Source organism: Poeciliopsis prolifica, unplaced genomic scaffold (genome assembly GCF_027474105.1).
Source record: "Poeciliopsis prolifica strain line A6 unplaced genomic scaffold, Auburn_PproV2 SCAFFOLD003, whole genome shotgun sequence".
Taxonomy (NCBI): Eukaryota; Metazoa; Chordata; class Actinopteri; order Cyprinodontiformes; family Poeciliidae; genus Poeciliopsis; species Poeciliopsis prolifica.
The window spans coordinates 17736211-17759299 of record NW_026562378.1 but is presented as its reverse complement, the minus strand read 5'-3'; the positions used below and the strand labels follow the sequence as shown (position 1 = coordinate 17759299).

General features: G+C 36.8%; 1 protein-coding gene across 15 annotated transcripts in view; it reads left to right on the top strand.

The window, feature by feature from the left end:
• The first annotated feature begins 3782 nt into the window (after positions 1 to 3782).
• Positions 3783 to 23089, top strand: part of atp2b2 (ATPase plasma membrane Ca2+ transporting 2) — a 67157-nt gene continuing 47850 nt past the window's right edge. For all 15 annotated transcript variants that reach the window (XR_008605807.1, XR_008605808.1, XM_055027535.1 and 12 more), the window contains exon 1: positions 3783 to 4849. Coding sequence is in view for 13 of the 15 variants with exons in the window: in XM_055027535.1 (XP_054883510.1) it covers positions 4651 to 4849 (199 nt within the window). In the remaining 2 variants the exon portion in view is untranslated. The remainder of the gene's footprint in view (positions 4850 to 23089) is intronic.

The following is a 23089-nucleotide window of genomic DNA, read 5'->3' as shown; positions in this document are numbered from 1 at the left end:
GTCATTAAACCTTTAAAAAATGAGTTTTCAGATATTTCTTGGCCCAGTCTTGGGACTGTGGAAAAAACAATATCTAATCTGTTGTAACATATCAGGCTCGAGACTCTGACAAATGGCAAAGAGCAAAATCTTTATTTCAGTCGTTTGCAAACGGAGAACACACAGTAACCACAGCACAACAGCTGTACCTACAATGAGTTCTGATTTGGAGCTGCAAGCTCTCAAAATATATAGGATTCTCTATACAATGTGGTCTCTCTCTGGCCCAGAGCCAGTCGAACAGGTTAATGCACAGTCACTCTTAACAGGGTATAGAGAGAATGCAACACCATTCTTAGGGTAAGTTAATTGTTCAGATGATAAACATCTTTATTCAAAAATAGGTGCATTTCCAAAAAATCAGGTTTACTAATGGAACAATTTTGCATAACAAGAACATTATCAGACTTTGTACGTTCACTTAGCACATAGCTTTAGCTTGTGACATTTTGGAGGAATTTGTTAAGCCTTAGGGTTTATTCCATCTCACTACAATTACCTAACCTGTTTATTGTTATCTGTTAAGAACACTGGCACCTGATTTTAGTTACTGACAACCTACTGAAACTTTTCCAAGGAGAGGTCAAAGGAAACCTATCTAACTCTTCTTTAAAGACTCCTTGACCTACATGGTTTAACAGACTAAACAATACTAATGTTAAATGACTAAATAAATAAATAAAATTCTTAAAAGAAATAATAACACAATTTTTACTTCACAGGGACGTCAGCTTATACGTCTTGGTTGTTGGAGGTCGGGTTTCAGCCGTCCTTACCTTAGCGGTAAGGACCAGTGTCTCTGAACCCTGAACATCTTGTACTTTTAGATACTCCAGGAAAGTTGGAGGAATTGAATATAACAGAACTGGAAGATGACGGGTAGCTTCACGCTGGATTCTTCTCAAATTCTTTGCAGATAATTGGCACCTTTTTCCCCTCAAAATGTCTCTTGTGATCCTGTTGACGTTTTTGCTAAAAAATATTTGAAAAGTCAAAAATTACTGACTCAGCACTCTTGAACTTGCTAAGATATTAGGGCATGACCACAAAACCATCGGAATCAGCAAAATCTTTTTTGCCCCAGCTTGCCTAAAGTAAAGAAGCTACTTACTAATTATCCACATCTCGATATAGGGTCTTGACCTGTGTAGGTCACACCATCCCTCATTATACATGTAGACACATGCTATGCTTAAATCCACAAAACATTCTGCTTTATCTTGCTTGGTGTTAGAATACATGACTAAAATTATAATGTGGTGAAAAAGTAATGAGGATGTGTGCAAAACATTAGCTTTCATCTTTACAAAATGCTGATTTGGCTTATTGTTATTGTCAGTCTTCTCTGACATTTCAACTTCAAAATGGATCAGGCATTAATGGGCAATAATGCATCTTGTGGATCTGTGCCTTTGTTCCACAGATGTTTATCCACATGCTGGCAAACTCTGACCATTCTTCTGTGTCAAGGTCATATATTGCTGCAGTTCTGTCACAACCTGTAACAACCTGGAGAGCTTTGAGCTTCTATCAAAAGTTGAAGATAGTTTCACTGTCACCAGATTACCCTGAGATCTGTAGTGTTTTGTTGGTTTTAAAGGAATGCATATTCAACATAAGGAGAAAAGTTAAAAGGTTTTGAGTATTATGTTAATTGTTATAAGATAAACTAGAGGGGACTTGGTTGAGACTGGAGTTTAAACTAGAGCAACTTTAAATAGAAATAGAGGTATCCTTTATTGTCCCACAATGGGGTGGGGGGAATGGCACCAAACCATAAAAAACTGAGAAACAGATTTCTCATGCAGCTACAGTGAAGAACAGAAGATGGGCTAAATCAAAGTTTTATCAGCATATGCATTTTTCAACAGCTGTGTGATACATAGCTCGCTCTGGATATTGCTGTATACTTAACCAGAAACAAAGTCAAGTTGAATATAAACATCCAGAGGGGATTTTCCAACAGCTGCGCTTTTATGGAGTATTCATGTAAAAATGCCTCAATATACTATGTATGAAAACATTTTGTTTTTGTTTTTTTACTGTCAAATGTCAGCAGAGTTTTATTGAAAACATATTAGACTCCACATTAACCATTTGTAGTTTTTAAATGTTGTATAATCTGTTCTTCAATCCAGCAAATGGCTGTATCTACTCATACTTTAATAATAAAATAAAAAAAAATAAAACCAAATGTGCAGTGTGTTCAGGAGTGATTGCTTTTTGTTTTCGTCCATTGATTGATATTTCATGTTTTGTGAGCTCACACTAGTCAGCCTGTGTTTGTTTCCTCTGGTCTTTTGTCAGATCTGTTATCTAGAAAGGTCAAGTGTATGTTGGTGTTGCAACATTGTGGCTTCTAGAGAACCTCAAAGCAAAGTTATTTACAGATGATGGAGAGACACTCCAGTCACTGCAGGGTTCTGCAGAATACAAAACTGGAAGCTTTGATTCCAGGTCCCCCTCTGTGTGGGTGGGTGGTAATAAAGGGCAACGGTGAGGTAAAGGTTCACTTTGAATAATATTACTAATGATGAACCTTTAAATAATCTGGTGAAGACTTGATTAGCGTGGCAAATGTGAGTCACTGATGCCATTCTTACAAACTGTACATAGAAACTGATCAGAGTTTTTGTGGGTAATCACAAATTTTAAGTACTGACCTGCAAAATAGATGTTACTTAGTTTTGTTATTTTTAATAACAATACCTTCTGTAACTATCAACAAGTTAAACGTGTTGCTCTAAATATGTTGTAATTTTTCTATTAACATGAAAGTTTCTGTTTGTAATACTCAAAAAAAATAATCATATCAAAATAATTGCATATTTTGATATATAATTCAAAAATAGTATATCTTTATAACGTTTTTGCCGTGAGAGATTAAATGACTTCTCACATGCATGAATGAATCAAAATAATTTCTCCAGGTATGTTTGTGATGAGACAGTGACATTATTAAAGTCACATTGATGTAGTTGATGTTACATAGTACGTCCTCTTAATCTCTTCTAAAAGATATATATCTGTTTTCTGTTATTCAGTTAACTTCTGTTATTCAGTTAACTTCCTGAATATTTTGTTGTTTAATTCCAGTTGTGGCAAACTACCTGAAACGACTTGATAGGTCCCTTAGTTTCCTTTCTAGTAACTTCTATGACTTTTTTGGGTTCCATTTTTCAAAACATCCAGTGAAACTAGACATAACTAGCTTTGAGTCCAAGAAAGATTAGATATTTAGTTACATAGCTGATCACAACATGTGTCAGAAAAACTTAAAATCCTACAAATATGGTCATAAGATGACGTCTTGTTGAGTCTCCAGTATTGAGTATTGTAGCTTCGTTGTGAACAGGTTTAATTTCTAAATTTAATCCACAAATATTTAAAATTATTCTGGTATTTGAGATAACCTATTTTTTTTATAGATCTATCTATAACTTGTTCTATAAATGTATCTAAACTGCTTATGGCTTTGAGCGAACTTTTTCAGTTAAGTACAGCTTTTCCAATTGCATTGTAGTTGCAAGACAAGATAACTGGTTTAAATTGATTAATGTCAATAATTACTAGACGGCAATCTTAGGGAATGTGTCATTGAGAGAGTGACTGCACAGAAGAGGTCAGTCGCTGCAGAGTGCAGTAGCAGTTTACTTACTGGTGAGACAGCAGCAGCGGGTTCATGGCTCAGCCCATCCTCCCTGTGACAGCGCAGCGTTACGTTCTGCATCCCTGCTCTGTCGTCAGAGAAGCCCCAGCCTCCCACCCGCGCACAACTCCTCTCCTCTCTGCACCAGAAAGGAGCAATCTCATCTCTCCTTGTCTTTTATGTCCTCGCTCACTCTCTGTCAGTTAGTGTGTGTACTCAGAATGAGGTTAGCAGCACCAGCAGCAGCAGTAGATAGAGACAGCAGAGGCACAGTTACTGCAGCAGCCAGGAGAGGCTGTCCTTCAGCTGTGCACCATCTACTGCTGCATTCACCCCTGCCCTGAGAACACAACGCTCATTCCTGTGCTCTATCTCTCTGTTTCTTCCTGCTCCTTCTCTCACCTCTCCGAATTCATTTCTGGAATTCGACACCCTCTCTTTCTCTGTAGCAGTGATGGGGAGGACCACCACGTAGAGACCAAGAGGCAACAAAGGCAAAAGCAGAAGAGCAGTAATGGGAAGCCACACATGGAGCGGGTCTGGACTGCAGCCGTGGTGAGCCTGAGAGCTACAGGACCTGAGACCATCATCATTGCCCTCCTCAGGACCTAACCACTTGGGCTGTCCAGCACCTGGATGCTCCCCATTTGTGATTTGCCATCCCCTTTCCTTCCCCTGTACCGTTGCTCTCTTTCCGGGACTTTAGTTTTCTTTTTTTTAGTGTCATTTTTTGTCTGTTGAAATTTGAAACAGAGGCAACACATCCTTGGATTTTTTTTTTTCTTTTTGTAATAATCTTTGTTCCTGAAGAATTACTTGCATTTTCTTCTTTTATTTTAGTCATTGTTGCCTGCTTGAAATTATTTTTAGATTTTTTTTTAAATCAGACTGAGCTCTGTTGTGCAATTTTTCTTCAATAAGCAATAACAAACACTAATCCAACTGACTTGAAAGCTGACACCATGGGGGACATGTCCAATAGCGATTTTTATGCCAAGAACCAAAGAAATGAGGGCAACCATGCGGCTGGCTTTGGCTGCTCTGTTATGGAGCTGCGATCGTTGATGGAGCTTCGTGGCACAGAGGCAGTGGTCAAGCTTCAAGAGGACTATGGGGCAGTGGAAGGACTGTGCAAGCGATTGAAAACCTCACCCACTGAAGGTAAATCTATATTTTCTACTCATGCACATGAAATGAGTAGAGGTGGTTACATTAAACATCTTATGTTTAGAGCGAATACTGTGTAGTATGTGGCTATGCAAATTAATTCCGTATTTAAGGAATTAATTAATTGTATACTAATATCAATGTATTAGTATACACTTGTTTTTTAAAAAATGCAACCTGTGATAGAGGTACCTAGCTACAGAAATGTTCATGAAGCTTTTGGAGAATGCGTAAGCACAGCATCAGAATAACACATGAGGTTGGGGGATCCCATTTTAGGTGCATATAAAAAATTTGTGGTGTGCAGTAAGTGAGAAATCTGTTTAGTATGCCCGGAAATATCTCTGGACAGTTTAGCCCACATTGCTCCCCTCCCCACCAGAAGCATCCCACCATCTCTTGTCATCTTCCTTTTCAGCCAATCGGGTGCAGATTTATTAAAGTAAAGGTACTGCTCCACGTGGGGTGGGCTGGAGGATTTGCCAATGTGAACTGGAATCAAAAGAGCAAGAAACATAATTTTCTTTTTTTATTTAATGTTCTGCAAAAAAAAAAAAAGTATAAATGTATAATACCATATGTTTTGTCACTTTTAGCTAAATTCTCTTTGATGATCATTTTCTTATGTAATCACCATAACTGTGTGATATTTGAACTACTCATCATACTTTGAAGCCTGACTTTCTAATTCCAGTCATGCAACATTGTCATTGACACAACAGAGGAAACCAAATATATTCTGAAATAATTATTAACTAATTTACATATTAAGGGTTCAACATTTATTCCCCATTCAGGTCTCCATTTTAATTAATACTGATTATTTTTTGTTTCATTAGCATTTTTGCACATTCATTTAGTTTTTGAAATATGCTGCTGTAAAATGTCAAAAAACTGTTCCAGTTACAAAAGATTCATTACATAAATAATCAAAATTTAACTGAAAAGAAAAAAAAGGCTTTGAACTTTGACTCAGGTAAATAATCAATTCTTAATCTTGAACTTACACAGCAGTCCGGTCTCTTGTAACAAATACCCAGAATATATTTATGGATGGGTTTCTTTGAAGGTAATGCTGATAACAGCACAAGGCCATCTGGTGATTCCTATTAATCATTTAGGGGCAGGATGGGTTGTCAGGCTACTGCTCAGTTTTCTAAGAATGGAGACATCGGGATCCTTGGTTAGGAATCTGCTTCTTTTTAGAAACTGGTGAAAACATTTTTCTTCTGAGCTGTTCTAAAAAGAAACAAAGCTTAGGATTCAATTAAGCTTAAGGATCAAAAGAATGCAGAGAAGTTCAGCTAAAAAAGCTAAAAAGCAAAGAACCAAAGTATTTTTCATCACAATCTCTGGAGACACAATCATTGATGACCAAAAGCCGTTAACAGCAATTTAATTAATGCGATTTTACAAAAATAGAGTGCATAGGAACTTCTAATTAGGTTATATAAACTAGGAACGAATTATCCTTTTGTTTTGACCTTTTGTTTACCTGGAACATACCTATGTATCTAATACACAGACTCATTTTTTAGGCCATGACCCATTTGGTCTGATGAGGCATGTCAATGTTCTACCATGGTCAGTGATTGATGGTTAGAGTAATGAAAAATCTCCAAAAGACAGTGTTGGAAATCTGCAGCAAAGATTGTGATCCGTTTCTTGTTAGTCTCCACAATGGTCATTTGACAGATTTAGATCCCAACCAGGAGTGATGCCAGAAGAGTAGTTTTCAATTCCAGTCACACATGTAAATGTGTGACATTCACCATTCTCTACTAGAACTTTAATTGGAACCATGTGCTTCGATCAGATGAATTAAGATTGAGATATCTGTAACACAAACACTTCAGATTGGTCTGTTGTGAAGTGAAAGGATAAGTATTTGCTGAAGAGTCTAACACCCAATATTAAGTAAGGTGGAGAATCTGTGATGCTTCATAAAGTACATGGCATCTAAGTTCTTTGTTGTGAAATCTATACTAAAAATGTCCAAGGTATTTCAAAGTAATGATACAACACATGTGACCAAATCAACACAAAAATGTTTTGTTTTGATCAAAAATAATTCCCCCAATCACAATTCCCAGACCCAAATTACCCCACTGTATTTTCTGGACTATAAGTCACACTATTTTGCATAGATTTGTTGTTTCTAGGACTTGTAGTCAGGCGACATAGATATGTTTTCTTCTCTTCATAATGCATTTTTGACTGATTTGTTAAATGTTAACCCAACTGACCTTGACCAAGGAGTGAACATTAGTATCTGCAACCAGGAGAAAAGTTAATCACAGGCTGAAAGCAAGATGGTAAAAGATGGAGGAACAAATCCATAGTCAGGTATCTAAAGAATGTCCTCGCAGGAGAGGCTTGTGAACAGTGCAGTTACGTCTCCACGTCATGGAGTCATTTATCTTCAAACAGATGAAGATAAATGACTCCATGAGGGCCCTCTTGGTGTTGCCTGCATTGTGAAGGTGAGACCATATTTACAACATTTGTGTGAATCATTTTCTGTACTTGTACAACAATGGTAAAATTTGGTTTCCTAGTTAGAATGTCATTAGAATCCTTATTAAATGTGCCAACTTAACATTTCATAACTGAGCTGAATACCACATCAGTATGAAACCTTTGAACATTTTGAATATCTCTCTGGAAGACTAGGTCAATTTTCTGATCAGTTTTTCAAGATGTCCAACTCAATGTGGTGGGTGAAGACCAAAACAAAGAACAAATTTTGGTTGGTCTTCAGGAAGCTCCCTGTTCAGCTCGACACAAGGAGAGCAACAAGTAATAGCAACAGGCAAACGTTTTCCACCACTCTGGGTGAACACGGCACACAAGATGCAAACAGTGACAAAAGTTGAGCATGTGGGCACATCTACGAACAGTATAGACCCCCCATTGAATGAGCAAAAGAAAAAAAGAAGACAATGACAGAAATGGCAGAACTTCTCCATTCATATTCTGTGACGTATTTAATGAACACACAGACTTTCTCTTCTGTGGTACCTTCTTAATGTCGTACATTATCAAGATGGGATGCATCTTTGCCATGTTTGATTTTTGTCTGAAAACTTCCCATGGTTTCCAATTCATAACTGTCCTCTATACCACTTTATACTTACTCTGCATAACATATGTTACCCCTGAAATCCAATCATGATAATGCTTGCTGTCATCATGTGTTTGTAATTTGTGTCTGCAGTTGACCCTATATAAAATGCCCTTACTGAAGTTAATTTATTATTCTGAGGCATGAAGGCATAAAGCAGCTGAACTGACAAAAATGGTAAACCCACCATATCTTTGTCACAACAGGAGGTTAAATGTATCTCGAGCTGCTGAAGAGAATGCTTACATATTTCTTGTACATTTTACGCTTGACTGTTATGAAGAAACCAGACATTCAAGAGCCGTAATTCAGGGAAAATGCGGAATGGACAATGGTTTGTCTGGCTCTGATTCGTTGCTCTTCTTAGTACACCCCTTCCTTGTACCATATACCTGCAGGCAGGATGTAGTTACGCTCATGTCACTTTGTTGGTAATGGTGAGGCGATGTCTTGGCTTTGCTGTCAGACAGCCAACAGGTTAATGGCATGATTCTGTCTTAGGTTGGAAGCTAAGCTGTCGACCTAGATTTTAGTTTCCAAGAATGTGTTGTGAATGTGACCTGATTCTTCGATGAGAGTGAACTGCTTGGTAACAACAGTACAACTATTTCATCAAGTGAATGTTTAATGCAGTAATACATTGGAAGGTTTCTTTGGGAAGAGCACATTAAATTTATAATAGATATAAAAGCACTTCTATTTTTCCTGAACAACAAGTGAAGGGTTAGGGCACTTAAGTCATCAATACCATTTGATGTTGTGGTAAAGAATAAAAACATACTCATCAAGATCTTTGCCAAAAAGGAATAGAAGGAATATGTCTTCATGCAAAAATCTTTTCTTGAAACAAAAAAAAATAATCTGCATACAAGACAAAAACACCTTCGTCAGAAAATTCACCACATATTTTTTTGTTCTGTTTGGGAACCTTTATCCGTTTTGTGAACAGAGTAAGGTTTGGATCAAACACTTCCAGATGTTTTTTTTTAATTTTTTAATTTTTTTTTTTTCCATTTGGATAAAAACTGTTTTATTCCAATTACAAGATATGCAACAAATTTAGATTTGTACCCATCATCTTTTAATATTTTATATAGCCATTCTTACACTGCAAAAACACAAAAGTATTTCTGGTCTAGTTCCTAGTGGAGAAAAATAGAAGTTCTATTGGCAGATTACTTCACTTATAACAAGACTTTGTAAGTGAAATAATCTCACGTAACGTCTAAAAAAAACAAAGGTTCTAATTCAGAACACTGTAGTGGTTGAAATGTTTGGCCTGTGATTATAATAGTGAATTTAATAATGAGCAGCACCAGGAACACATGTCGACTTTTGGAGCGGAATGGCAGTGAATTTGCAGTCTTGCAAGCAGCATAGTTCTCTGAAGAACAGGTAATGAAGAAGTGAGAAATGGTGCAGCTCTAGTCAACGTTTTGTGGGAAAAATAGCTTTGTGCTGCCCGGCATAAAAATCCGTAACTAACATAATATTAGTTTGACATGATGTGCATTTTCTTTCTTTGTTTGAAATTTTCTTTGAAATAAAGTTAATGCATGGATATTGGTTTACCATGTGCAGTGTAGCCTATCCATGCATTACCTAAATTAAAAAGGTTTATGTTTAAGAAATAAAATTCTACAAAATAGTTATTTTTATAAATAGCAAAACAATCAGCTAATTTGAAAAGTTTAATTGTCTGGATCAGCAAGGGATTTCCAGGAGACAAATGGAAATATCTGGGTTTATTTGAATCGATTAAAACCACAACCTCAAGGTTCTCTATTGCCAAGTGTCACTGCTAACATCATTGGAGAGCTAACCTCAACTCCTGCTCACGGCCCACCCACATTAACGCCCATATTCATGTCCATGATAATGAGGAAAAGATGATAACGGAGATGCTGCAAACTGGGGTAGAACCGAACCGGACATTAACCAGTTAGAGTGGATCTTGACAATGGAGAAGCAGGTGTTTGGCGTAGATAATGTGGGAATTTTGGAGTTGTCAATTCCAATCCCTGGATTGAAGAAATAAAACATACTGACGTTTGTTGTTTTATTGTGACAAATTACAAACAAGTTTAAGGGATGTGAATATTTTTGTACACTACTCATCCAAAGCAAAGCTAATATTTACATTGCTGTGCTTACATTAGCTTAATCTAGATTTTGCCATATTTATACTTTTCCTTTTCTCTGCTTCAGAAGGCTTGTTTTCCACTGTCCTTTTGCATCTTTCAGCCAGTCAGTCCCATAATAATGGCAGCTGATTTGGACACTGAGCTTCTGTGACATTTTGTTGTGGTTGAAATAAGTTCCTCCTCACCATGCGGTGGCTAAAGCATAGTAGTTACTGAAGTACTGAACAGGCATTTAAAGGCTTGTCTGAACAATAGCCATTCTGCACACAAGGACTCCCTGCGTGGGTACGGACGGTGTTGTTTATTTCAATATGCTATTTTAACCTTTGTGATGTAATCTGTCAAAATGACAAATTCTTTAACAAAACATCTCACAACTCATATGTCTTAGGGGCATATAAAGTTTTACTCTTTTGTGATTTAGTTGCTTAGAAATAATTATTGGAATGGATAAATGAGTTGGTGAACTAAAGATATGTGAAATATAATCTACCACTGTTCCCTGGTGGCAATATGTTTTGGTGTCAGATTTCGACCTAGATTTTCTTTTCTGAATCTGACAAATCCATTGTTTTCACTTCAAACACGAATGTATCAATGCTAACAGTGATAATTGATAATTTTACAGTCCAACTAGGACTGGCTTTTATAATTAAAACCTGGTCCTTCACAATAAGACACAGCATGTCTTTTAGAATATCACGAAGAAAATAAACAATTTTTTCTCTTTGTTAGAATATTCTAGTATTCATATCTACTCACCTAAATCCTTTGTACTTCCCAACCTCTCCCTTTGGTTCCCCCGGGTCTTCTCCCCATCAACCTTTTGACTTGCCCTGTATATACTTCTACCTCCCATCACTCTAAACTTGCGACACCTTACGTCTCTTTCCTTTCCTTTTCTCCTTCGCTCCCATTTCTATTTCTGAGTTGGTCGGTCGCTGGTATCCCATTGGGCCAGTGTGCAGTGTAGCCTAAATAGACCTGCTCTACATCAATAACCTTCATCATGTCTCCCTTCTACTCACATCTTTCACACAGTTAGTTGCAATGTGAAGAAATGCTGGGAAAGTAGCACATCGAGCTGAAAAAGTAGCACATTGTTTTCATGTGACCTTGACTGTTGACTGATGTTAATCTGTGTTTAATGAAATAAAGACTGCACCAAATTTAGATTGAATCTGAAGTATTCCTTTATTTATTTAGCAATTGCTAATGCTCTGCATTTTGTGTTAGTAATGACAGTAATCATTGATCCCTAAAACACTTTTGTTTATAAATCACTGAATGGTTTAGCACCAAAATATATTAAATCCCTGTGGTTGTTGTGTCTACCTTCCAAACCACTCTGGTCTTCTGTTTCTATTCTACTCTATATCCTTGGAGCCAGAACCAAACATAACAAAACAGCATTCACTTTTATTCAGCACAAATCTGCAACAAACTTCCAGAAAACTACAAAACAGCTGAAAAACTGAGCTCCTTTAATAAATCGCGGCATTAAAATTGCCTTTGAAGGAAGTTGAACATTTATCAACATATTCAAGGTGTATTTGTTTGATTTTGACAATGGCATTTGACAAAACTGTTTGCTTGTTTGACATGGTGACTATTTGATGTTTTATAATGTAAAGTACTTTTATTTGCCTTGTTGCTGAAATGTGCAATGCAAAAAATTATGCTAAACGTGGTGTTTACCAAATAAACATCACGTTTAGCATAGTATGAATAGCATATTACTCAATACCTCATTTTTAAAAAAACAGACTTGATGATTCCTGCAATAACGCTTCAGAAGTCTAGTTTGACAACACTTAATTTAACACACCAGAGATGCTTTCACCCAGGATTTTTAGGTCCCCTGGATATTGAGTTCCATCTCCATTTTGGACCATATGAATATGTCTAACTCTAGGGCATTATTATATTTTCTGCTTAGATGATGTAGAGAGGTTCACAACAGACTTCAGAATGTAATGACAGAATTTTAAAGTTGCTACTGGGGGTATTTTGTGGCACATCAGTGCCAAAGGCCCCATTGAGAGATGTTAGGATTCCTAGGCTACATTCACAGCAGGCAAATACAACTCAAATATTATTTTGCTTTTCGTCCATATCTGACCTATATCCGACTTTTTCATGGGAACATAAAAAACAAATGCCTTTTGTGCCAATTTCATGGGTCCTGCTAATTTGTATACTTATCCAATAGTTTTCAAAGAGTCTAGAGTCCAAGTCGTGTTGCATTTTATCGGACTTTATTATCATTGACATGGAACATTAATTATGATTATATAACTATTTTTGTACACATTTTTTTTCTGACTCTTTGAGACATCGACGTGGATGAATTGGATTTTATCAACAGATGTCAAAACTTGATCTAGTTTCAAGAAGGGCAAAAACAAAACTTGGGATAAGTGTGGCATTTAGTGATCATAAAAAGTCATCATTTGCATCAAAGCAAAAATGACTTAAAAAGGATCCTCTGTAAAACTTGAGGAAAAACATTTTAAAACAAGCATGAGGAACAATATTATATGATTCCATCTGAAGGCCGAATTAAAACGGCTTATCTGAAACGCCACTGTAAACTGAGCACCATTGAGCAATCTATGGTAAAAGTCTTTATAACTCAGAGGGCAAAGCTAATTACAAACTTCATAGCATAATTTTTGCAAAGGATCTGTGACCATGAAGAGTCATTGGAAAAGTTAGATTGCTCTAACTTGTGATGCATGCCACAGAATCTTCTTACATAACTGTAACAAACTTTTCCGATGCATGACATGGTTGTGCTAAATGAGGCCAGCGAAAAACAAACATGGGCTTTTAAAATGTATCAGAGAAATGGCTGATACATATATTTAGTTTCAGTTGCTGGTGAAGTGATAGATCTTGGCCTCATCAACTTATTTTAACAAGGTCAGCGATGTATTAGTAGTTCAGAAAGTATCGATCAATGTCTGATTTACAAGTGCATTGTAGCTTTCTGACTCCTATGCCATGTGGTTGTGTTGGTTTTATCTTTATAAAACTTTATTTTCCCTGGCTTACGTTTTCATATGGGATTAAAATGTATTATTCTGGTCAGGTTCTTGATGATGAAAGATAGGGACTTGTTTTTAATTAGTTTTATTTTTTCAATGTCATTCCCATAGACTGGAAGCATGTGCAGTTTCAGTTTGAGCATTTACAAATAAATTAGATATCAAAGAATAAAAAAGGGTTTTCTTGCAAAGTTGGGAATCAAAGGATGTTTGATAATTCAGAAGATTCAACATGCTTTCTGTTTTTGTTTCCTTTTGTATTAACGTGCTAGTGCCATGCTGCTAAGATGACAGACTTCACTACACAGTGGTGAAATGTTGTTTTTTACTTCACGTTTTGCATCTGAATTATGCACACAGCTCTGGAACTATTTGTCCCTTTCCTTTGCCACCTTTTTATCTTCACATCCCTCCTTCCTGTCAATGTTTCTCACACATTTAGTTATTCTTTATTGCATTCTGTTTTTTTCCTTGTCCATTCTTATCCATTTTCATCCCACCTTTCTGTCTTTAACTCGTTTCATCCCCTCTCATCCAGCCTCATCCATCCTTCCCCAATGATCATACTAATCACATCCTCCAGTTGTGGCACCTCGCGCATGTTCCCCTCTGACGCAGTCTATTTAATCTCTGTCCCACAAGGGATCTCTCACATGGAACTGCAGTCTCCTTAATAAGGACAATTTCTCCTGCTCTTCAACTCCTCTGCTTCTCCTCTCCTCTCCTCTTTGGTGTCTGCCCTTCCCTTTCTTTTTTTTCCCCCCTTGTGACTCTGTAAAGGGGCTGGAAGAAGTAAAAAAAACCCTGTAGAGTGAAATAGGATGCAGTGACAAAAGGAGAAAGAAATGACTCTCAGAGGACAATTATAAATGATACACAGCCATTTTCCTCTGAGCCAAACCACTGTCGGCACAGAGTGTGCGTACACATATAAATACATCACACAGGTGATCTCTGCAGTGTAAAAGCAATGACCTTGAGGGAGACTTGCAGTATTTTGGCACAGCAGTCAACACTGCAATACAAAATGTATCAATGCAAGAAATGAGAAGGAACTGAATTTCAATGTCTTTCTATGCAACTATGAACAACCCCAAACATTAATATGTGGCAATATCACAATTTTGAGTTTATCATAATATCCCTACATGCAATGTAGATTTTAAAGGAAAAAAAAGCCTTTGGAACAAAGAGCAATTCATTTGTTCACAAACACAGCAGACATTTTATAAATACATAGCAAAGGAATTAAATATATTTTGTCCCAGAGTGTTTTGCCTGTGTTACTAACGAGTAAACTATCAAATTATTTTAGTCAATTCCATGTATTTTTGACATGATGACTGTGTGAAATAGAATCACAGTTAGGATATGTGAAATGCACTCGCAAAAGTAGTGTTCAACATACTGTTATTTCAATTATCCAGTAGTATTTTGTGGTGGGAATTAAATTGCAATTCCCATCAGTGTGCAGGTGAGCACTACTCACTGTTAATTTAAGCTTTATTTCTATAATTATAAAAATTAATATGTGAAAGCCCAAGCGCTTTCACATATTGATGGTGATGGCTGAAAGTGGTAGGGCCAGCTGGATTGGTCCTTCAATTTTATTTCCTTGCAGCCAGTGATGTTGACACTCGACTTGTCATTTCAAGTGAGCGGTCAAGTTCAGCTCTCATCCAGTTTCAATATATTTCCTTAATTTTTCAATGGTCTATAATGGAAAATGTTAAATGAAGCAGAGAATCACTTGCAACTGCGTATCCATCCTTATCTGTTGGGTAGGTCACACTTAGCCTAATGAAGATTGAATGGATTCCAATATGAATTGCATGGCTTGCACTTTATTTGCCATTTATTTTGTTGTGTATTCATTGTGACACATTTCAATAAAAATTAAAACAGAATTCCAACAAGGTTTCACTTTAGAAAAAATTATCACTTTAATAATGAATAAGTTTCTTTATAGCTTATAGCAAATGGGAGACGTATATTTCCAAATTACATTTGTTGTCTAAAGTGTAGTCAGTGGAGTCAGTGGGTGTTTCTCATTTACTAAGCAGAATATATTATTAAAGTTGTTGCTGACAGTTGACTATCATTGTCATGTCTTATTTAACAGCGGCTAATATTTTTCCCCAAATGCTGGATGCATCCAGTTAGAAAGAAATAATGACTTTCAGACTGTTTCCTCTGAGATGTGTTATGATGTGCAATAAATCTGGACTTCCACATAAGGGTTTGATGATGGTCTCTTGAGAGCTACATTGGGGGCTAGTTTAGCTGACAGTGATTAAGCATAGTGTTAGACAAAGACATTTATTACCCACAGATATCTACTAAGCATAATGTCTGGCCTAAATCAAGGCAAAATATGAAGACAAACATACTTTAAGAGACAAATGAGTGTAACAGTCACACAGAGACGTCAGCCTTCAGTAACGTCAGCTGATGGTGGAGGTAAAGCCAGACTTCACTAGCCTGAACTTATGGTGCCTGGTCTCTGAATTACAACAGTCTGATTCTATAGATTTTGTGGCTGTACAGTTTATTACTGAATTTATTGTGGAAATTACATTTTGCCTAGATAAGATTCCACTTTTTGCCATCCTCAATCTGATCTGAGACTGTGCAAAACAAAGGAATTAGAAATTAGTAGCATTGCTCACGTTTTAGCTGGATTTGCAGATTTGGGAGTGAAGACTACATTTTGTTCCTTTCTTACTCTGTCGTTTGAACAAAAGATTTTTTCCACTTGTGGTGCAGAACAACCAAGATACAGTTATATCCTAAACCAAGGGTCTCAAACTCCAGTCCTCAAAGGGCAATGTCCTGCAACTTTTAGATGTGCCTCTGCTGCCCCACACCTGAATAAAAGAATTAGGTCATTAGCAAGGCTCTGGAGATCTTATGTAGACAAGGAGGAGGTAATTAAGCCATTTCATTCCAGCGTTTTGTTCCTGTGCCACATCTAAAAACTGCAGGACGGTGGCCCTCGAGGACTGGAGTTTGAGACCCCTGTCCTAAACAAATGTTCACTATTTCTTAAACAAGTACAGTGTTATACAAGATGTGGTGCGCATTTGATTAAGCATAGCAAATACTACTTTGAGTTTGTTGTGGGGGACAGTCAAAAGAACAATAAAGTGTGCTTTCTGTTATTTGTGTTGTGTTGTGACAAGTGGCATAGTGGCATCTAAAACTAAACATTTTCATTCTTGCCTGGGAGAAAAGGGTTAGTGCTACTGCGATAAACACACTTAGCCAAAGGCACAGAATCAAACACCAAACCTCAAAACGTGTCTGATGTACAAAAACACAAAATTTTGACTTCTGTCATAGTCTATTGTCTTAATTAAATACAGTTTGGAAATCCAGGCAGTCTTAAAAGGGTCATTTTCTGCATCACTCCTTTTCTAGCACTTGCAGTTCATAAAAATACATTTTTATAAGAAATTTATAATAATATGTTATACTGTCTGTTGGCATTACATATCAGTTCAGTTAATGAAGGAAGAGCTGTTTTGTTTGCTGTTAGTCAAAGCCCATTAGTCAAAAATATTTGGAAAGAAATATTTCCAAATATTTAATTAATTATATGTAATTAATCAATAAAATGTATTTATTTCCCAATCCTACTACCAGTTGAACATGGCAGTCAGCTTCAATTGAATCAAAACTCTCCTTAGTGATTGTCAGATCAAGAGAACCCATATTCTCTGATCTGATGAAACCAAATGTAACTCTTTGGTTTGAAATCCAAGTGTCATGTCTAAAAAAAGCATGCCCTGCTCATCACCTGGCCAACACCATCTCTACTCTCAAGCTTGGTGGTGGCAGGATCATGCTGTGGACATTTTATGGCAGAAAGTGGGATACTTGTAGAAGGAAAGATGAAAACAGCCAAACATGGAGAAAGATTTCATGAATTCTTGCGTCAGTCCTTTGAACCCAAGACTATGTAAACAATTTATGCTTCAGCATGACAGTAACCAGAGTTGTTTCAGGACAGTCTTAGGGTCCCTAAATTGCCCAGCTAGAGTTCAGACTTCAATCCAATTGAACATTCCTGGAAAGACTTGAACATAATCTGTACCAATATTGCCCAACCAGCCTGACTGAGCTTAGATGAGCTGCAGACAAAGAAGTGAAAAACACCCAAAGGCAGATGTGATAGCCAGGAAAACTTGAGATTGTCATTCCTACCAAAGGTCCTTGAACAATATTTTAAAATAACAATATTTTCTTATATATATATATATATATATATATATATATATATATATATATATATGTATATGTTTCACCTCTCGTCCAGAATATGGACTGGAAACCCCGAGATCAAAGTGGGAAACACCCCCAAAGGTGGTGGAGAACGCCAGAGCTAAGATCCTGTGGGACTTCCAGATCCAGACAGACAAAATGGTAACGGCGAACCAACCAGACATTGTCGTAGTGGATAAACATCAGAGGAAAGCCGTTGTGGTAGATGTAGCAATACCAAGTGATTGCAACATCAGGAAAAAGGAGCACGAGAAACTGGAGAAATACCAGGGCCTCAGGGAAGAACTGGAGAGGGCCTGGAAGGTGAAGACCACAGTGGTGCCTGTGGTCATCGGGGCCCTCGGGGCAGTAACCCCCAAACTGGAGCAGTGGCTACAACAGATCCCAGGAACAACATCAGACATCTCAGTCCAGAAATGTGCAGTCCTTGGCACAGCCAAGATACTGCGCAGAACCCTCAAGCTCCCAGGCCTCTGGTAGAGGACCCGAGCTCAGAGGATAAGAACCACCCGCGGTGGGTGAGAAGGGAATTTTTTTATGTGTGTGTGTGTGTGTGTATATATACCTGACAGCAAAACTCACCCACTTGTGCAGCTGCCCCCACAGGCTCAAATACACACACAGGCTCACTTTATTTTCTGGATTGCAACATAAATTAAAAACCTATGGTTTTTAATTGCCTTTTGTTTTCCTTGTTCTCAGGACAAACACAAACATTTTATTTTTACTACTTCTGCTACACTACTGGCCACACATATAACGTGTGCATCTCAGAGTGTGTTGATTTCCCTTACCTGTCATGACTATTTCATTACTCTCTCTGGTAGTTTGAATTTTAATAGCTGTCCCTATTGTGTTGTGCTTATCTGAGCCCCTGGGCGAAACCAGAGACTGACACCCAGATGGGAGACCGCAGATAGACCACTGTCACTCTCCCTTTCAGCCTCTTGGACTCGGATGCTCTCTCTTTTCACTCCCTGGGGGAAGGCTTGCTGATATCTGCCTGCGTTTGTATGAAATTTATTTGTGTGCAGATAAAAAATGGGTTTGTGCTTTCTATGGAAATGGCTGAAGCCATGAAGTCAAAATTAATTTGATCACTTTTCAGCAGAGTTGTGTATTTTTTATTTAGATATTACTTACAAAAGAAAATAAGCCATTCATGTTTTTGTAGTTTTCTATTTTATTTTTTTTTTAATTACAAATAATATTGCGGCTTTATAAATACTGATGTACTCAGTATTACAGAGCTGTGCAATGCCTGGAGACTTTTTCTACTCAGATTGAGAATTTAGCTGAATAACATGGATGAATAAATGAATGAAAGATAGTGATAAGGATGGATGAAAACTAAGGAGAGATCCTTGGATAGCCCATGCTGACTACATGGTTGACCAGTCTGGAATTACAGGATGATGTTACTGACCCCATTACACTTTGTCTTTATCACCAAGCAGTTGTGTCCAAACAAACCCTGACTATCTCTTCTCTTTTCTTTACCACGCACAAACACACCTCTGGTGCCCTCAGACTGCCAGTAAACAGATGTCTCATTAAAGTTTTGTCCACATGTAGGGCAGTCGGTCTGGTTAGAGTTACAGTGTTTGAAGCTCAGATGGGGGAAAAAAAAAAGAAACAAAAAAAAAGAAACGTCAATAAGCAGGGAGTAAGAAGGATTTTATTACTCTTTGTATTTTGATCACAAAAGCTTGAGTAAAAACATTTACATTTGATGCCTGCAAATAAACACAAACTGTATAAAAAAAAATACATTACCATGAAATTGGGCTAAACTGAACTTATTTTAGGTCAGTAAAGGTAACCAAAATTATTTCTGCTAAATACAATTAACATACATTTTTTCCCAAAGATTTTCTTGTTTTTCTTTTTTTACATGATGTCATGCCCTTACATGATTCTCATTGGTTACACCACAAAATCAGAAGTATTTGGAAGCAAAATCTGCTTTCTTTACCATATAATGGAAAATTTAAAAGAAATCACGCAAGGTATCAGGAACACCCATATGCACATTCATAACTCTTGATATTCTTGTATTCATTTTGGTGGGGATGTGTAAGAGTCAACCTGGTAATAGAAGAATAGAGGAAAAAAGGGGGCACCTGCAAGCCTGACAATACCATAATGCACAAAATAGATACCATGATTAAGAAAGAACATTATGAAAATATTAAAGTAACATCTTATCAGCCATAAAGTTTAATCCTTGGCACAAATGGGTTTTTGTAATGGATAAGATTCCACTTAATCTTACTTAAAGCATAACACAAAATTACTTACAAAGTGGCTTAAAGATAACAAGTACAGTGTTGTGTACTTGTTGAACTGAAATCATCAAGCCCTGATTTCAGTTCTATAATTTTTGCAGGCGCAGATGAAAAGGTGTGTGAGCAAGGAGGCCGGCTAACCTGAATTATTAACAGTAATAAACTGAGAAACCTGTGAAAGTATGTCGATTATTATGATTGTTTAAATAACAATTTTAGATGGGAAACATCTGACTAACTGTAAATTAAATGTTCATTTTCATAGACAAAATTTTATCTTATTAAAACATTTGTCCTGAGTTATACAGTTTAAGGGCAATTCTATTAAATATTTAAAAAATATATGTAAACTTTGGATTTGAAGTAAGCATATTGTCCTTATTATTCTGATATTTTATGAATTAAACTAAGTTTGGTAATTCCTATTGGCGGTAAATCAGATTAAACTTTTTATGTTTTAAAACAGAGTGCAGAAATCTTTAACATCCTTTTAAACAGATGTTTAAATGTATAAACATTTTCTGACCATAAACAAAGCCCTTAGATTTTCCCCAGTAAAGCAGATGTATAATAAATTTCAAAAAGGACCATATGCACTGACATCTTCATGCTGTCTGAGTGATACTCTGTTTCAGTTTTTTCTTTCTCTGTGCTACTCTTTCCTGAAAAGGTATCCGAAGAAGTGCAAATGACGTCTATCAGCCATCAAATTCCCAGACTTACACAGTGTACAATGAATTAATTACACATGTTGCTGTCTTACAAATAATTTGTAGAACTATGTAGTTTTTATCAGTTAATAGAATTTGAAATTAATATGGAGTGAAATAATAATCTTCAGGTAGTTATCACACTGTAGGTTTCCCCCAATAATAAAGCTCATATACCTGTTAAGTACATCTTGTAGAAATACCTGTGTATATGCATGTGTGTGTGTGTGTGTGTGAGAGAGAGATGGCCATATATTTGGTCTTTTCAGTCCACTCTACCATTTCTCACATGACTCAGGCTCTTGGACCACAGTACCTGACAGCAAAACTCACCCACTTGTGCAGCTGCCCCCACAGGCTCAAATACACACACAGGCTCACTTTATTTTCTGGATTGCAACATAAATTTAATTTGGTTTTTGGAAGACAGATGAAGACTGTCCTTATTTGTGTTCTCTTGCAGAAAAAGCAAAGAAGAAAAGTTTCATTTAGTTGGTTCAATATTTGGTGCAAATGTTCAAATGAAGCTGTTAATTGGTCTATTATTCAACATGTAAAAAAATCTTATAGGTCAGAATGTGTGATTTTAGTTTTTAAGGTTCAGCAGTGCATATTTACAGTGAAACTAACCCCCAAATCAACATTATTAGGGTTTAATTTTTATGTTTCTGTGCAACTCTTGATCTTTTCTAACTATTAGTGAAGGTATGGTGTTGAATGGATGACTGTGTCAGACTGCCTGCAGTCCAGAGGAAGCAGGACTCTTGCAGCTGAGCTGAAGAGCGTTGTCGCCATAAGTTTCCAACAACACAGAAAAATAGTTACTAGATATATCACCAGTTGTTTTGAAAGCAAGTCACTAGAGGTTTCCCAAGAGGTGTTAGTTACACTTTCACATCTGTTTGTCCTCTATTTAAAGAAAGAAAAATACTATAGTAAAAACTAAGTGTTACCACCCAGAGTACATTTATAATGTGACTCTGTGTCACAAACCACACTATCACTTTCCTCTCCATTAACATTCAAAAAGGGCTGTGCTCTGGCAGAGAAATGATTTGTTCACGTATGTTGTGTTCATATGAGTTCATGTGTCCAAGTGACCCAGTGACTCATTAAGAAATGACTTGTTTGTTTCCATACAATGCAGTATATTTGCTTGAATCTTTGGTCTTTGTGACTGTGACTGCTCAATGCCCAGCGGTCAGATACCGCGTGAGTTGGTTTGGTGACAACTGACATCAACTCATCCCAAAGAGAAATGGCCTTCTACCACAGAATAGAGGATTGTGCTGACAGTAAAAATTGGCAAGGAAATTCTTTACATAAATACCTATGCATAGTCCTCAAAAACAGAGAAATATGTTCTCTTTCTTACATGTTAACAGAACTTAAGGTTGTCATTTTACTAGGATTCCTTGTTTGGGGATTTTTACTGTTGTGGGCTGGTACCTGACCAATGTGCCGGGAGCTCTTTGTGGGGGGTTTTCTCTGCTTTGTGTTTTGCTGCCTTGTTGCCAGAGGTCCTGCGCCCCTGAAGGGACTGGGTCCTAAGTTTGACCTGCACAATGGGAGCTAACGGTGTGGCTGCTCTTGGGTTGATAGCTTGTCTGTCTGCCTGAGGATGCTGTTACCTTTAGAGCCAGATTCACATGTCCTTTGTGGCCTTTTGGTGCAGAGTCTTGCAGGCTTTCCACCGTTCTCAGTATTGTGCACCTTTTACACATACATTCATCCATCCACGCATACACACCCATGCACCAACTCACAAATAATCCAAGAGGTTGAAGGTCATTTGCATGTTTCTATTATATTAGTCTGGCCTGCTGGATCCATACTTGATATCATAGTCAGCCATGCAATTTGAATTATGTCTTGAAATATCCTGGTGCATCTAAACTAGCTTTTTAAAATGGGATACCTGAAATTCAAAATACAGGAAATGCAAAAATAAACAGAAAAATGTTAAACAGACAATGTAAGAGTAAATAAAAACCTTAATCATGTTGCAGTGAAAAATGACAAATTGATAACAAATTTTCATGAAGTAATCAAATCAGAAATAATATTTGAATCCAAGGAACAGAGATTTTGACTGCCAATTTCTTGCAGGGAATAAAAATACGTATGACCAGGAAATTCAGTAAAAACAACAAAAAAATATTGCCAGAGGAAGAAATAAAACGAGAATAAGCTGACTCAAGAACACAAATAGCCAGGATAAAATTCAATAAATTGATATAATAAGAACAAGACTAATGTAATAGCTTGTTGTAAAGCTGGTCATTTTTATGTAACCAAGAGAATCAAACATACCCTAAACTTGGCTGAAAAATCATAAAAAAAAACAAAGACCATTCCCAAATCTGAAAGATCAGAAGTAGTTGAGATATTGAAGTGAGAATTTTATGGTGTATTTTGGATTTAACACGACATTTCAGACATATTTATGAGCAGTATTTCTTTTAATTTATTTTTTACTAAATTAAATATTTTGTTTATTTTTCCTGATAACCAAGTTGTGGATGAAAATTGAAATATCACCACATCACTTTAGTCTTTTCTATGCTTTTCTGCATGTGCATATGTGCCCACACATTCCCTTTCACCAAAAATGGACACACAAAACCGGCTCTT